This window comes from Amblyomma maculatum, chromosome 1, assembly GCF_055883805.1.
Source record: "Amblyomma maculatum isolate TAMU_Amacu chromosome 1, ASM5588380v1, whole genome shotgun sequence".
In the NCBI taxonomy this organism is placed as follows: domain Eukaryota; kingdom Metazoa; phylum Arthropoda; class Arachnida; order Ixodida; family Ixodidae; genus Amblyomma; species Amblyomma maculatum.
The window spans coordinates 309,217,538-309,233,265 of NC_139344.1; the positions used below are offsets into that span (position 1 = coordinate 309,217,538).

Here is a 15,728-nt window from a genome sequence, read left to right on the forward strand (position 1 = left end):
TAGATAGGTGGTGGTGATGTCTATGGCAGACTGCAAGATATCCTGGGCTGTTCCAAGGGATCCGCCTGTTGTCCAGAGGGTTATATCATCTGCATATAAGGCTGTGTGGAGCTCTGGGATAGCAGCAAGGGCCTTTGCTAATGGCGCTAGGGCCACGTTAAAAAGTAGCGGTGATAGGACCGCCCCTTGAGGTGTTCCGCGGTTAGGCAGGGGGAAAGGCTGGGAGGCAATATCCCCAAGGTAAAGTTGTGCCGTGCGTCCCTGTAGAAAGGCCCGAACATACTGCCATATGCGTGTGCCGCAGCCCGTGGTGGCTAATGTCGTCAGGATATGGTCATGGCTTATCGTGTCGAATGTCTTGTGAATATCCAGGGCCAGTATGGCGCGCGTAGATGCATGGCTTCGAAGCCAAAACTGTCGTAATGGTAGTCATAACTGCACTGCAGCCATGTAGAGTGCAACGGCAGCAGGTAACAGCTACGTGTGTGCCGGCCGCTCCATGCTTCCGCGTTGCGTATAGCAGACGACGCGCCCGGCAAGGAGCAAGAGTCGACTACAGCGCCGCTAGTTCACGCGACCGCCACCGAGGACAACTCTCCGGGCGGAGCTGAGAAACTGGGTTTGTTCCAGAGGCGTTGGTTCCAGTAACGTTGGTTGGTGTCAGTGCCGTCAGCATGCAGTGGTCGCGGTAGTTGGCTTGTGTACTACATGTAGGGAGTTGTGCCCCCGCACCATGTCTCTTTCCGTTAGCAGCAAGAACTGGAAGCCCTCAACGAAAGAAGGTGAGTTTATTTTTGTGTCTGTCAAGTGTTATCGTTGTTTATCTCTGTTGACATTAGGCCTAGGGCATCAGACCCATCCAACTGTTCTTCGGTGGTGCGTTTAGGTACCGGAAGCCTCTCGCTCAGGGCGAAATACATGGAAATACTACGCTGCACTTGAACGGACTTGACGGGTGGACGGCATTCAGCGAGTTGAGCGCAGCCGGATTTTAGCGTGTAGTGACGCCAATGGCCGCCCTAGTGGAATTTGGCATGCTGTGCCGGTGTTTTATCAGTCATCAGTCGTTATACTGAGCCCAAACGCGCACTTCGTGGTAGATGGGTCTGTTGCTCCTGCAGTCTCTTTTCTCCGCCTTTACCAACATGGAATATCACTGTCGTGACATTTAACTGCGTACAACCAATATCTGACGCTTGCGAGGCACTCCAAGCCTGAGATATAGGTTTTAAAACGTGAAGCATGTCATAGGTTTCTTTTGCAATTTGTTTCGTTGCCTTTCTAAGAGGCAAAGACCCTGTACGTTTTATTTTTTGTGTGACTTGGCTCGGGTGTTAAAATTTCCTACGTGTTATTGTAGCCGTTTGTGACACGGAAATTCCTCATCCACCAGAGCTTGAATTTAATTTTTATTTCTGATTAACAGTTTGGGATGTTCGATGAGGCAGAAAAGCTGTCATTGCTTTTCGGCCTGCTGAAGAAGTGAATTGTTGGATGTAAAATGGCTTGTGTTTAGTCAAGCTATCAAAGCATAGTGAGCCTTAATGATTGTGATAACTATAACTTGAGCTTGACGGCGTGCAATTTGTTCCCAAAAAGGTTGCTTGACAAGCCAGTATCATTAGTCTACGACTCCAATCTCCACATTTTTGTTTGGAATCAGTTTTGCCCTCGAGTATGTTGTGAGAATTGAGGGGTAATTTTGTCAGTCAGGAATTTATTCAGTAGACTTAATGAAGTTTAGGAGAAGCTAATGAATTGCCACAACAGCGATGTGAGCAAACATGAAATTGATATCGGTTGAATGTGTAAAGGAATTCATTGTAAGATTTAATAGATTTTTATGTGCTTAAGTGGCACTGTCTTTTGGAGGGTGTTGTTGACCTTGTAGTGAGGAGGAGTTTTGTATTATTGTTTACATGCATAAAAATAAATACAATAAATGAAAGACATTGGGCTTTTGTAATGATTTCAAAATAGATTTTGATATGGCCTATTGGGTTTAATGTCTCAAAGTGACTCTGGCTGTGAAAAATGTCGTAGTGGAGGCATTTCGACCACCTGGGGCACTGACTGACATTGTACAGCACACATGCACCTTGCCTCCATCAAAAAATGGCCACCTGATTTGATCCCACGTCCTTGGGATCAGCCCTAACTAGTGAGGTGAAAAAAATAGTTATGAAATCATAGTGGTAGTGTAGCTGGTATGGGAAGTGCTTGCTGGCAAGTTCCTGTCTCGTCCCATTGTGTTAGGTTCCATGACAGGCAGCTGGCTGTACATTTTATATTCCTAATGGTTTCACGTTCCCACCAATACGGTCACCTTGTAAACAAACGCTGGCCTAGGCAACCACCCACTTTCTTTAGAAAACTGAAGTCTCCCCCGCAGGGGTAATCTGTTTAAGCAGATGGTTGCGTGTACTGTGCAACACCACGGAAGCACTCATGTTTAGCCGTGCATGGTATCACCGTGGCTCGGGAAAAGGGGATCCTGGTGGTTGAGCCGATGCTGAGTGTTTAGATCAAGTTTAAGGCCCCTTGGCAGAGGCAACATACCACTTTGGCCCACGCTTCCCATCGACGGCACCTCCGGGTTGACCCACCCAGGGGAAATCGGCAGTTGCCTTTTCCTGTCCTGCTCCCCCATCTTTTGCTTTCCTGTCTTCTTTCTTACAACTGTCCTGTCTTCTCTTACCTTCATTTCTTCCTACTGCTAGGCAGCAAGGGTTAACCTTGTGTGGCAAACCAACCTGAGTTTTGTCGTGCTCGATTATAGTCTCATTGTACGGCTCTCATTGGCAGGACTTGTTCCTGTCCTTTGTTGGGCTCCATGGTGGTTGGCTGCCACCGTGGCCGAAAAACAAAAATTCTTTAATGGCTGCCTCCCCCCTATTGAATGAGCGCTTTCATAAGAGCGGGCGCACCGTTGAGACCATAAACTTTTTCAAGAAAAATGCCATGACAACTGTCCATGTTTCCACGTAATACACAGTGAACATGCTGACCTCCCCTTCATCATCACAAAGAGCTTATTGGAGATGGATATAAAGTAAAAAAAATCTGCTCAATGGTGACGTCCTTCTGGAACTTCTCTACAGCCATCAATGGGAGAGGACTCAGGTAATGTTCAACAGCCTCAGGAAGGAACAGCAGTTTGCAATAGTGGAAGCCGAATACGTCTACTTAGGGCAGGTTGTAACCGCAGATCTGCACCATGAAAGGGAAATAACTATAGATTAAGATTGGGATGGAGTGCATTTGGAAGGTAATGCGGATTATGACTAGGAGCTTATTGTTATCACTCAAGAGGAAAGTATGTAACAGTTGCATCTTACCTGTACTCACCTATGGGTCTGAAAGCGTATAGGCTAACAAAAAGGTTCTACATAAATTGAGGACGACACAGATGGCTATGGAACGAAAAATGGTAGGGGTAACGTTAAGATAGTAAGCGTGCAGAGTGGGTCAGAGAAATAAATCAAGTTACTAACATTCTAGAGGAAATTAAGAAGAAATGGACAGGGCATGTAGTGCGAAGAGAGGATAACCGATGGTCGTTCAGGGTAACAAACTGGTTTCCTAGGGAAGAAAAGCATAGCAGGGGGCGGCAGAAAGTTAGGTGGGTGGATGAGGTTAAGAAGTTCGCAGGGGTCAAGTCGATGCAGCTAGCACAGGACCACGATAATTGGAGGAATATGGGAGAGGCCTTCGCCCTGCAGGGGGTATAGTCTGGATGATGATGATGATGATCATCATCAGAAATGACATGCTTTGGGGAAATTCCGATAACTATCACAGAACACCGCTTGATGAATACTGTATGAGGAGTCATTTCCGACAATGATCTCAAGCATGTAACTGAAGAACTGCTAGAAGGACTGAAAGATTAGAATGTGACCAATGTGTACCGGATTAATACCAATGTCACATGGGCACTGTAAAGGCATTTGAATAAAAAGACCCCTCCCCAAAAGGAGTTTCATCCGCAGACACACGACAAAGTTCAATTGCCTTTCCAGAAGCGGTCTTTTCCAAAACCGGAGATTGCCGATCTCTTTTACGGCTGGAAAGGCATAGCCTCCACACCAGTGGACACCAGTGATTATCATCTAGTACAGAAAGGAAGCAGCAGTTTATTTCTGTCACACTTACACAGAACAAAAAAGATATTTATGCTTCGTAGAAGGTTAACTAGGCGCAATAATGCACTTTTTCTACAGCACTCTCATGTACAGTTTAAGGATATCACTTGATGACGCTAACCGCCGATGCGGATGCACGACATCTTTTTTTAAAATTTACCGTTTGTGAACATACTGTAGCTAAATTTACTATAAACAAAGTGTAATAACACGTGTATTTGATTTATATGTCGTGATACGTCTGTTTATTGGGTTTATTCCGAGTGGTTTTGTTTTAAGATGTAGCGTTGTGCTGTCGATAGCGTCCTCCGCAGGAAACTAAAAAGAGATCGCCAGCGCCGTGTGTCTCCTATGCAACTCCTTTTGAGTACAAGTCTTTCAACTCGCTAAAAGACTGCTTAAGTAAAAGAGTTTTTGCTTGCTCATGTGACAAGAGTAGAAATACCTGCTTTCCCACTCGAATTCGCCAATAGCGCGAAAAAGACATATAAATCAGAGGGGACAACACGGCACAAGTGCTAACTCTCAACTGATTGATTTTTTCGGGACAACAGCGTTAAATGCTACAAAGAAAACAATTAGACGATGCATTAGGGATCCTAATCGGGATGTGCCTGATAAAACGTAAAGTGGAGAATATTGGCACAAGAGAAGCACGTGACAGAATTATTTGTCGTCAAGGAATGCAATTTTGTTTACACCTTTTGCAATCTCTGCAGTGACCTTGACTAAGAGAATTCCATGTGGCGTATTTGGACATCCACCACCAGGTTGTCCGAATTTTGTTTACATGCCTGATGCCACAACTGACGGGATATAGCACAGCCGAACTGGTGGTGTTCACCGGATCTGATTTGGAGAAATTGACTGTTTGCATCGTCTGCAGCGGTGGTGAAACAAAACAAGTGATGACGCTGGTGGCACCGTTTTGTAGCCACAGAGATTCTCGGCTAAGAAAGGTGGAGTTGTTTTGCAGAAGGTTTTAAATCTCGTTTCTACCAGTAGTAATCAAAGCTGCACTAAATTTGAAGAGTTTGTTCATCGCAATTTTTCCATGCAGTGGACACCACTGGTGCCATCGCTGGGGTCTTGTTTTTCTTTGCAGATGGTCGAATTAGGCAGGCACCTCAAATAGGTTTGGTATCTAATGTTTTAGCCGGGAGAAGCGTTCTATGGGATGTAACTGCACGCATTATGTCAGAGAGCCTTATTCAGGCGGAAGGCTCCAAACCAGCTCTGTAAAACGCAGCAGAACATGGGCTTTTGTCGCCGGGTGCAGCAAATGGCCATGAGAAGCTCAGCAGGTCGGTGGCGTGTTATGCATCCACCTTAGTGGAAGTAGGGGCAGAATAAAGGGAATTAACAGCGAAAAAAAAAAGGTTTCTGCACTTGACATAGCACTACCTTTCCCTGTGGTGAGAGAGCAGCGAGAGCAAATATCATGGGTGTTAAGAAACTTGTCTGAGTACAAAGAACTGCACAAGGAACTAAAAGAAAACAAGCAGGTACTTCAGCATCGAGCCTTGAATATCAAGCCTACGTTAGATGAGAGTGTGCATCAAGTGTCGATGCCACGAAGGTCACTAGAAACATTCTCAAGGCTGTTGGAAAGCCATGCGGGGCCTCCAGCACCGGGAAAACCGGGAATAGAGGGTTTACAAAAGTAAGTCTGGCAACCATGAGCGGCACGCTGATCACGCGCTGGCAGCCATATTTTGATCACTCCATTCGTTCACTTTGGTTCGCTTCGTGTCCGTTCGTTAGCGTCCGCCGTTCTGTCTGCGCTTTTCACGTTGTAACCTAGTGTGCTGGGCTTGAACCTCTCTTCTGTCCCTGGCGGTGTCTGTTAGCGACGCCAAGAAGCATATTTTTACAGCCGAGGCGTAGCTGGGCCCACTGGCCGCGCTGCCGAGCGCAGTTACAAACTGCTCTAAGAGTCATGCATGGGCCCCTTGTCGATGACGCTGCCCTATCCAGGTACAGTATCCAGAGTTTTGCAATGTGCAGAATTTTCTTTTGTCTGTGTACCTTTGCTATTTACTTGAACGACTATGAGAGACGATCGCAAGTTTGTTTGCTTGGTTTGCACATCACCATCGCTCATCCCACTGGTAGATACTTGCTGGTGAAATGAGCGAGGATTCAATTTATTTTGAGGTGAAAGAATCGTGCGTAATTTTGCATAAGTTGGAATGGCGCTTAGCACTTTCCTGACTATGCCGTTGACGTAGTAGTTGGCATGGGTCTCTGAAATAATCGGGGGCTGCGGAAAAAAAAAAATGTCATGGTAATTTCTGCTTCCAGTGAGTGAACATTGATTGGTGTGCGATAGGCGATGATGAGTTAATAAAAATTTGTATATAATTGATCAATTTATGAAATAAAACATTGAAAAAAGAAAAAAATTGGAAATTGAGGGTTTAAAGGTGTCAAAATAGTCAGGATGAAAAACCAGTGCTTGGTGATGCTAATGAAGAAAATTTACAATGTTTAATTGATTAATTGACATAATTGAATGTGTTCAAGGGTATCAAATTGCTCAGAATGGAAAGGCGATTGTTGCTGACACTGAGTATTCGTGTATAAAAATATAAAACATTAAATGAAATAAAGAAACAAATGATAGAAATACAAAATAAATAAAATCCAAAAATTTAAAACTTGAAGAAAGAAAACAGTGTGCGTGTGTGTGAGAGAGAGAGGCGCTATCGCGTCATAGCCTTAACGGCAGAGCTTAAGTGTCCCCTTAATTTTTTTATAACAGTATTATTAATATAAATCTGACTTTATGAACACAGCCAGTTGCACCAAGCACAGACACTTTGCAGTAATGTGAGTTGACTTCTCAAATTTCTTTTCGTTTGAGCCGAGTTCCTCTTCCTCAGAGTTCCTCGAAGCTTCCCATGACAGCGCTTTCTTATGAGGTTAAGGCTTCAAATGTCTACTATCTGACAGAGGGAATAAAGAAGAAATCAGCATATTTACAAAATCAACTGAATTTCAGGTGGCTGTCAATTAGCGAATCATCGGGTGACTCGACAAAACACACAAAAGTGAAGCGCACACTTCATTATTTTATCGGCCGCGCTGGCAGGTATGAAGGCACAAAATGCAAACAGAGCTGCGCGCTCTGGACGCGGACCGGATTTCGCATGCATTATCACGTGATAACATCTTTCTAAACGGGTTGGACATGAGCATATTACAACACCCTAGTGGGATGTCATCTTTTCCTGCCTTACTCGAAGCCGCGGGTTTGGCAGCCGCTTTTGCAGCGTGAAACACGCACCTTGGGCACACTAGACAGCCGTGTTTCTCTCTGCGCCAAGCACTACCATTTTGTACGACTGTGAAAAGTAGTCTCGGTAATATGCCCTTGTCTTAAATCAAATACACAATGGCAAATGCAACTTACATACAAAAGGTTTCAGAGAACGTATTTGAACTATAGCGTTCGTTATACATGCATTGCTCCTTCTCCCGTGTCCTCCATCGAAGCAAAAGGTTATCCTTCAAGTTAACAAGGCTACATAGCACGCAAAACAACCTTGCTGTTTTAGGTGATAGCAAAACGTTCTGTGAGCTAGCTCCCAGTCAGAGGGACGTGCAGTAATGCTTTACATGACGCAAGTGACACTTGTAAAGCCGATTAGGATTGCAAACGAGTGGTCCCATACACGCCTATACCTTAATTGTTTCCGTGCGTGTCTATGACGGTACGCTTGCTGCAAAAGGGCACGCGGCAACATGCTGGCATCATTCCAAATAGAGCTTGGTGCTAGCAGCGACTGCTGTGATGTTAAAAAATTAAACAATCACTTGTGAAGATTCCAATGCACCTTGCGGTGCAAGCACAGGTTCTACGAAGGCGCACGTTGACAGCATACTCGATGGGAGGCGCGGGCGGACTGAACAAAACATGGCCACCGCACACAGTTTCTGTCTCTTTCACTAGATGGCGCTAACCTTTGTGAAGTCTCTATTGTCACTGAAATTTTATGCACTGGGAAAAATCGGGGAAATGTCAGGGAAACCATCAAAAATTTTGCCAAGTCAGGGAAAATGGCACGATATATTCTGCAGTGCATCTTTATTTTAAGCTGGCGCATAGCAAGTATGTTATTCATGCAGATATTTTTTTTTTGTGTGCTGATCGCGCAGCCCCCACCGCTGCCGCGCCGCAAGGCGAGGCGCGATATATTACTTTGCGCTGGTTTTGACGCCAGCGCATGGCTGAGCTGCCACAATACAAGAACCATTACGTACGTGAGGTGGGTACGTAATAAAATATGCGGAAGCCCGGCGTGAAAGTAGTGCGCGAAAAAAAGCAGGAATGATCGCTCTGGCAGCAGCCAGCAAGAAAGCGGTCGGCGAGCTGAGCTACAGCTGAGGTCCGTTGCGACATTCCAACTGTTGAACGCTAACGTTTTCGCTATCTTGCCGCAGGTTCTGCGTTTCATGTGCGCAATAAAATTGCTTAACACTTTCATGTCCACAATTGCGAACCTGTACCGGCATCACATTCCACTTGAAAATTGCGCCGCGTGAGAGCCAATCAGAGATCATAAACGGCCTTCAGAAAACCGCATGCGCAGCCAGTCCACTTGAGCGAAGCCATTAAAGAGAGATAGCATATCGTTACCGTGTTTAGATTACAGTTTATCGTGTTACTGGACAGCGAACTTTCCAGTTAACGTTGCAAAACACGTTTTAGCATAGCGTTTTTACTGTATCCGTAGTTTTGCAGTTACCGGCGCCAGTTTTGTAGTTACCGTAGTGAGGAGACGGCCCCATACTATAGTGCTCTAGAATAATGGGGAGTGTGACGGCCGACCCCGGAGGGCGGGCCACCTTTGTGATGATAATCACTGACTTCCACGAGAGGGCTCGATGTGCAACAGGGGTGCCAGGTTCGCTGCTCGGCGTGTAGCGGCGGCCGCAGGGATAGCGGGAGTACGAGGAGGGGTGCGGTTCTCAATAGAGCTATTTTCACATGCTATGCAATTTGTGCGATATTTAATAAAGAGGCTGCTAAGTCCAGGTGCTTAAACTGATCTCTGAAATTCCTTTACGTCTCTCTGGAGACGCCGTGCACGATTAAGTATCCCTTCTGTGCAGCGCGCGATGTTTGAATTGCTATTTGAAACTTTTTCAACGTTTCTTCTTCCTGCGGACAGTCGTAAATAGTCCAGATGAGAGATTTGTACTCAGTGTTTCCAGTGAAGCGTGGTGTTTTGCATTCCTTCTTCCCGTAAGGGAATAAAGGCTGCTGCCGAGGAGCACTACTAACACGCGGAGAAAAACAGTGTACATGCGAATCAAAGCTTGTGCTTTGTAGGGCCTCTTTAGGAACGCCTTGTTTTTTTACAAACCTTATTTGCGAATATCTGCTTGCATTTTGCAGCTTTTGCTTATCAATGCATAAAAACGTTTATCATAAATTCTCGACAGTCTGTAATATAGATCTCCTTAATCGGTTCTTTTTGTGCCCTAATCACCGCTTATAGAGAAATGACAAATACAGTGTGCAAGCAAAACAAATTTATTCATAATCGTACTAATTTAAACCACTGCTGTATTTACCTGCAAAAAAAAACAAAACAAAACATATATGCAACTCAAGCATTTATCCTTTGTTAGTGATTAACAAGTACATATATGGACATTTAATTTGTTTACGTGCCGCTCACCAAAGCATGAACCAGCTGTACAGATGAAAAAAGGAAGTCAAAAACAGCTAGAGCAATACTTTAGATAAAATATGAAAAATTAAACCTGTCACATACGAGGGAATACCTTCATAGTGGGCACTTGAGTGCAGATGCTTTACTAGCATCAAATGGTAATGTACAGAGCAAAAAAAAAAAGAGAAAGCAACCATTATAATGGCGTGTCTTCTATGAGGCAGTTCTTGGCGCGCACCGCGAGAAAATTGAAAAATGCAAAAGAGATGACGAGCACCTAATATGCAAGCAATTAATATAAGGCCAAATTCAAATGCGGACACTAATGTGTGTTTATTCTTCGAGTTTGTGGTACAAAATATGAGTAATCGACTGGATATACTTGCCAACTACTGCTTACAGAACTATAAGTGGGCTACTTGCTGGCTACTCTTTGCAGAACTAATCAGTCTATAATTGTTCACCCAAAAAAAACTATCAAGGTTGATATTACACGTGAAACACTTCCAAGGGAATTTAATTATTTTTTTTCCTTTGGGGACTCATGTCGCGGTTCACTGACTTTGCAAAAATAGAAGCCGCAAAAGCACATGAAATTTCTATACATCAAGTGTGAGCTTTCTGGTCCAGCTAAAATTTTTCAACCTTCACATTTTCCAGGAAGGTTGCAAAGTCTGAAGTGCAAAGGCATCCAGAGGGAGCACCTGAGTCAAATATTTAGATAAATTATGACCTAGCTTCAAGTTTATGGCCCAGTTTTTGTTCATGGTGACAAACCGAGTGGCGGCCTCACAACGTCTCTTTTTTGCAGAATGTTAAGATCCGCTTATCCTTCCATATATAGTAACTAAACATTTTGACGTTATAAGGACGATCTAGCGGAAAAGAATCATAAGTGCACACTATAGGACCTGCATTACCCCCAGCGGTGCAGCGGTGGCGTAAGCGGTAGAACATCCGCCTCGCATGCAAGAGGACCGGGGTTCAAATCCCGGTGCCGCGCAATTCTCCACCGGATAACAAAAAAAAATTAAAAAAATCCGCGTGTCGATGGAATTGCATAAACAGGTTTGGGGTGTGATCTGATGCCGGTGAACACCTCCGGCAACGCACACCCTCACCAGAACAGGAGTTGGCCACCCTGGTGCAGTAATTGGCCGCAACCTCTCGTGATAAGCTCCATAAAACCCCGGCCCTCAATCACCAGCGGCTGCGGAACAACTGACCACAGCGGCGGTCAGACCTGTGACGTAGCAAGGGGTGCTAAGAATTTCTGGCTCTGCTGCACAGGCCGCCATTGGAAACTGACCCTGGCAACGTTTAACGCTAGAACCCTAGCTAGTGAAGCTAGTTTAGCTGTGATGTTAGAGGAATTAGAGGGTATGAAATGGGATGTCATAGGGCTTAGTGAGGTTAGGAGGCCGAATGAGGCATATACTGTACTGAAGGATGGGCATGTACTGTGTTATCGAGGTTTACCAGAGAGGCGACAACTAGGAGTAGGTTTCCTTGTCTATAAGCATATAGTGGGTAATATAGATGAATTCTATAGTATTGATGAGAGGGTGGCAGGCATCGTAATTAGGCTTAATAAGTGGTATAAACTGAAGGTTGTACAGGCCTATGCACCCACATGTAGTTATGATGACCAGGCAGTTGAAAGCTTCTACGAAGATGTAGAATCGGCAATGCGAAAAGTAAAGACGCAGTATACTGTACTAATGGGGGACTTCAATTCTAAGGTAGGGAAAACGCAGGCAGGAAACCAGGGAGTAGGTGACTATGGCATTGGCTTTCAGAATAGCAGGGGGGAGCACTAGTAGAGTTTGCAGAGCGCAATAACTTAAGAATCATGAATACCTTCTTCAGCAAAGGGAAGAACCGGAAATGGACATGGAAAAGTCCTAACGGGGAGACTAAAAATGAAGTCGACTACATACTGTGTTCAACCCCAGCCATTATGCAAGATGTAGAGGTAATCGGGAAAGTGCGATGCAGTGACCACAGGAAGGTGAGGTCCCGAATTAGCCTAAATCTGTAGAAGGAACAGATTAGTAAGAAAGAAACCCATCAACGAATTAGCGGTGAGGGGGAGGGCAGAAGAGTTCAGGATCTCGCTACAGAATAGATATTCAGCTCTAACCGAGGATGGCGACATTACCCTAGAAGCAATGAACAGTAATTTCAGAGATATCATTACTGAGTGCGCTGTAGAAGTAGGCGGTAGGATAGTTAGAGAGGATACCAGTAAGCTGTCTAAGGAGACGAAAGATTTGATTAAGAAACGCCAGAGTATGAAAGCTTCCAATCCAACAGACCAGATAGAATTGGCTGAGATATCAAAGCTGATCAATAAGCACAAGGTAGCCGATATAAGGAAGTATAACATGGAGAAAATTGAGCATGCTGTAAAGAACGGGGGAAGTCTTAAAGCGATAAAAAGGAAATTGTGCATAGGCAAAAACCAGATGTATGCGATAAGGGACAAGGTGGGCAACATCATCATGAATATGGACAAGATAGTCAAAGTAGCCGAGGAGTTCTATACAGATCTCTACAGTAGCCAAAGTAGTCAGGTCCGTAATGAGATTGGCGGTAGGAAAAAATAGTCAGACGTTCCACCAGTGATGAAGGACGAGGTCAAGAAAGCATTACAAACTATCAAAAGGGGAAAATCAGCTGGGGAGGATCAGATAACTACAGATTTGCTGAAAAATGGGGGGGGGGGGGAATATCGTGCTAGAAAAACTGGCCACCCTGTATATGCAGTGCCTGGTGTCATCAACGGTACCGGAACCATGGAAGAATGCAAACATTATCCTCATTCATAAGAAAGGGGACGCTAAGGACCTTAAAAATTAGACCAATCAGCTTACTGTCTGTTACGTATAAGGTATTTACTAAGGTAATCGCTTAGACTGTAATCAAGCAAAGGATCAAGCAGGTTTTCGGAAATGGTACTCTACTATCGATCATATCCATACCATCAACCAGGTGATAGAAAAGTGCTCGGGATATAACCATCCCTTATACATAGCATTCATTGATTACGAAAAAGCATTTGACTCAGTAGAAACCTCGGCAGTGATGCAGGCATTGCGAAATCGGGGGGTAGACGAGCCGTACGTGAAAGTGCTGGAAGATATATATAGTGGCTGCACAGCAACCATAGTTCTGCATAAAGAAAGTAAGAAAATCCCCATAATGAAAGGTGTTAGGCAAGGAGACTCGATCTCCTCAATACTATTCACAGCTTGCTTAGAGGAAGTATTCAGAGACTTGGAATGTGAGCAGTTAGGGATAAGGGTAGATGGAGAATACCTCAGTAATCTGCGATTTGCTGATGACATTGCCTTGCTAACTCTGGGGATGAACTGCAAATATTGCTTGATGGCCTAGACAAGAAAAGTAGAAAGGTAGGCTTAAAAATCAATATGCTGAAGACTAAGGTAATGTTCAACAGCCTCGGGAAGGAACAGCAGTTTATGTTAGGTAGCGAAGTACTGGAAGTAGTAGGCGAGTATGTCTACTTAGGACAGGTAGTAACCGCAGATCCGAACCATGAAAAGGAAATAACAAGAATAAGATTGAGATGGAGCGCATTTGGCAAGCAGTCGCAGATTATAACTAGCAGCTTACCGGTATCGCTCAAGAGGAAAATATACAACAGTTGCATCTTGCCTGTACTCACCTGTGGGGCTGAAACGTGGAGGCTAAGCAAGAGAGTTCTACTTAAGTTGAGGACAACCCAGAGGGCTATGGAACGAAAACTGGTAGGGGTAACATTAAGAGATAGAAAGCGTGCAGAGTGGGTCAGAGAAATAACTCAAGTTACTGACATTCTAGTGGAAATTAAGAAGAAATGGGCATGGGCAGGACATGTAGTGCAAAGAGAGAATAACCCAGGGCGCTGGTGAGTGGTAGAATTTAGCTGCCAGCTCAACGAACACGCGAAGTATGTGAAGAGAGTTGATGGCGCAAGTGAGACCTTCAGCGTCAGTATTCCAAGCTTCTTGCTACAGGGACCGCGGCTGTGGAGTTCGCACAATATTTCTGACAGTGTTACTTTATCAGCTCTTCGTGGGAGCCCCAGTACCGCGTGGGAGCGTAAGTACCGCTTTCTGCTCTTGTGGGATGAAAGGGGCGTGTGTGTGCAGGCATAGTTCGGTATGTTGGCAGCCTTTGTTTGGGGTTCCATTGACATTTTTCTCTCAGAAAAGTGGTGTGCATTACATGTGAATGGTCCTGCGTGCATGCAAAATCTGAAATCCGTATTATTATGTTAATAAATTTTATTGTAATCGAACACAGTGGTCACTTTGCCAAATCACTATATCGTGCCTTAAGACCGTAGTGCGAAAAACAGGAACGGCGACGAGCAAAGCTTGTGACTTGTGTTCTCTTCTTCGTTTTTCGTGTAGGCATTAGATGGTCTACTCATTTCTGCTAGGATGTCATTAAATTATGTTTGCTCCCTGACCAACTCTGCATGCCTCCTGTCAATGTTGCACCTATCATATTCTGTTCTACAGCTCTCTACATTATGAACAGTTTTAGTTTTTCATTACCCTCCATACCAATTTTATTCTTGGAATGTGGTCTGGATATGCAGTCGCTAAGAAGATACATTCCATTATCACTTCTTGCTACCTATGACATTAAACTAGAATTAAGCATGAATAACTGAAAATGAAATGCAATATGTGCTATTTCCACTATACCCCAGTGAGTAGTGGGTATGATTGCTGTTTATAGGGGCCAGCAACGCTCATTAACTCGACAATTTAGACACATAAAATAAGTGCTTTCACAAACAGAATCCTTTGCTGTTATACAAAGATATCAATTGTTTTCCTGACTGTATGTGCAGGGCAGACTTCCCACAGTGTGATATTAATTTGGAAATTAAAACCGCAGCAAACACAGGACAGAGGGAGGCGACGACTGTTTGCTGTGGTTTTAATTTCCAAATGTAGCACCAACTGGCCTGCTTATCCACCCTCCTAAGTGATATTAATCATATTTAATGTAAGTAATTAGACAGGCATTGTTGAGGCGACTTGCTGCAGCAACCAGAATTACATGTAACCGTCATCACATTACGGGCCACCATATGAAATGTGGAAATGAGAATCCCGTTACGCACTTAAGCAGTCCCTCTCGCGCTACAGACACGAACAGAAAAAAAAATGTCACATAGCCGGCTTACAAGGAGGAGGAATATTCTTGTTCGATGTGGTCTTCATAGAATGTCATGGCTGCAGCAACCCTGCCGTTCCTAACCAGGGCAGCGCGTGCTGTTGCTTGAGCTGGTCTGCCTACATGCCGCACCTTAAAGACTAGTTCATTGGACATATCAGCAACGTGTTGAAGCAGTTCGTTCCATTCTGTCGTATACTCTTCTTCGGTGCCGAACCTAGTTTGAAACGAACGATATTTTTTAGCAGCTTAAAACAATGGCAGTGAAGAAACTGTACTCATGAATTCTGACACTTACTACTTCAGCACTTGCTGCTCGTTGTGCAGAAACTTGCGCAGCATGAGAAGCCGCTCTCTAACACTGCTCACCGAGAAACTTCTAGCCGTTGGGAGGGGCCGCAAAAGGATTTAGACTGACTGCTTTACGAAGGAGGCCAATGTCTTCTCTCATAAACGGGTCCTGCTGCGCAGCATCGCATTGGTGGTGATCATGGAGGATGGCGCATTCGGTTGGGGGGACGAAAGCAGAGGCACCGGGCATTGCAGAGCAGTATAGGAGCACACCGAGCGAGGGTGTAACTGTCCTCCCATGAGAACGCTCTCTGCGTGTCGAGAGCACCGCGCTACGACCACGTGACCGCACTTCTCTCCCCAGCGTTCTCCGCCTGCCCACAGTGGCGGCAGTTGCAACCAGAGGCAA

The 15,728-nt window shown here is 44.8% G+C and overlaps 1 protein-coding gene across 3 annotated transcripts in view; it reads left to right on the forward strand.

Annotated features, from left to right (window-relative positions):
• Positions 1-606: 606 nt before the first annotated feature.
• The window catches only part of LOC146207034 (cyclin-dependent kinase 14-like), a 222,876-nt gene continuing 207,754 nt past the window's right edge, over positions 607-15,728 (forward strand). Inside the window, exon 1 of one of the 3 annotated variants that reach the window (XM_084592726.1) lies at positions 607-782. In XM_084592726.1, coding sequence (XP_084448852.1) covers positions 734-782 — 49 coding nt within the window. In that variant the 5' untranslated portion in view covers positions 607-733. The remainder of the gene's footprint in view (positions 783-15,728) is intronic. The other 2 variants (XM_084592665.1, XM_084592597.1) reach the window with 2 other exon arrangements.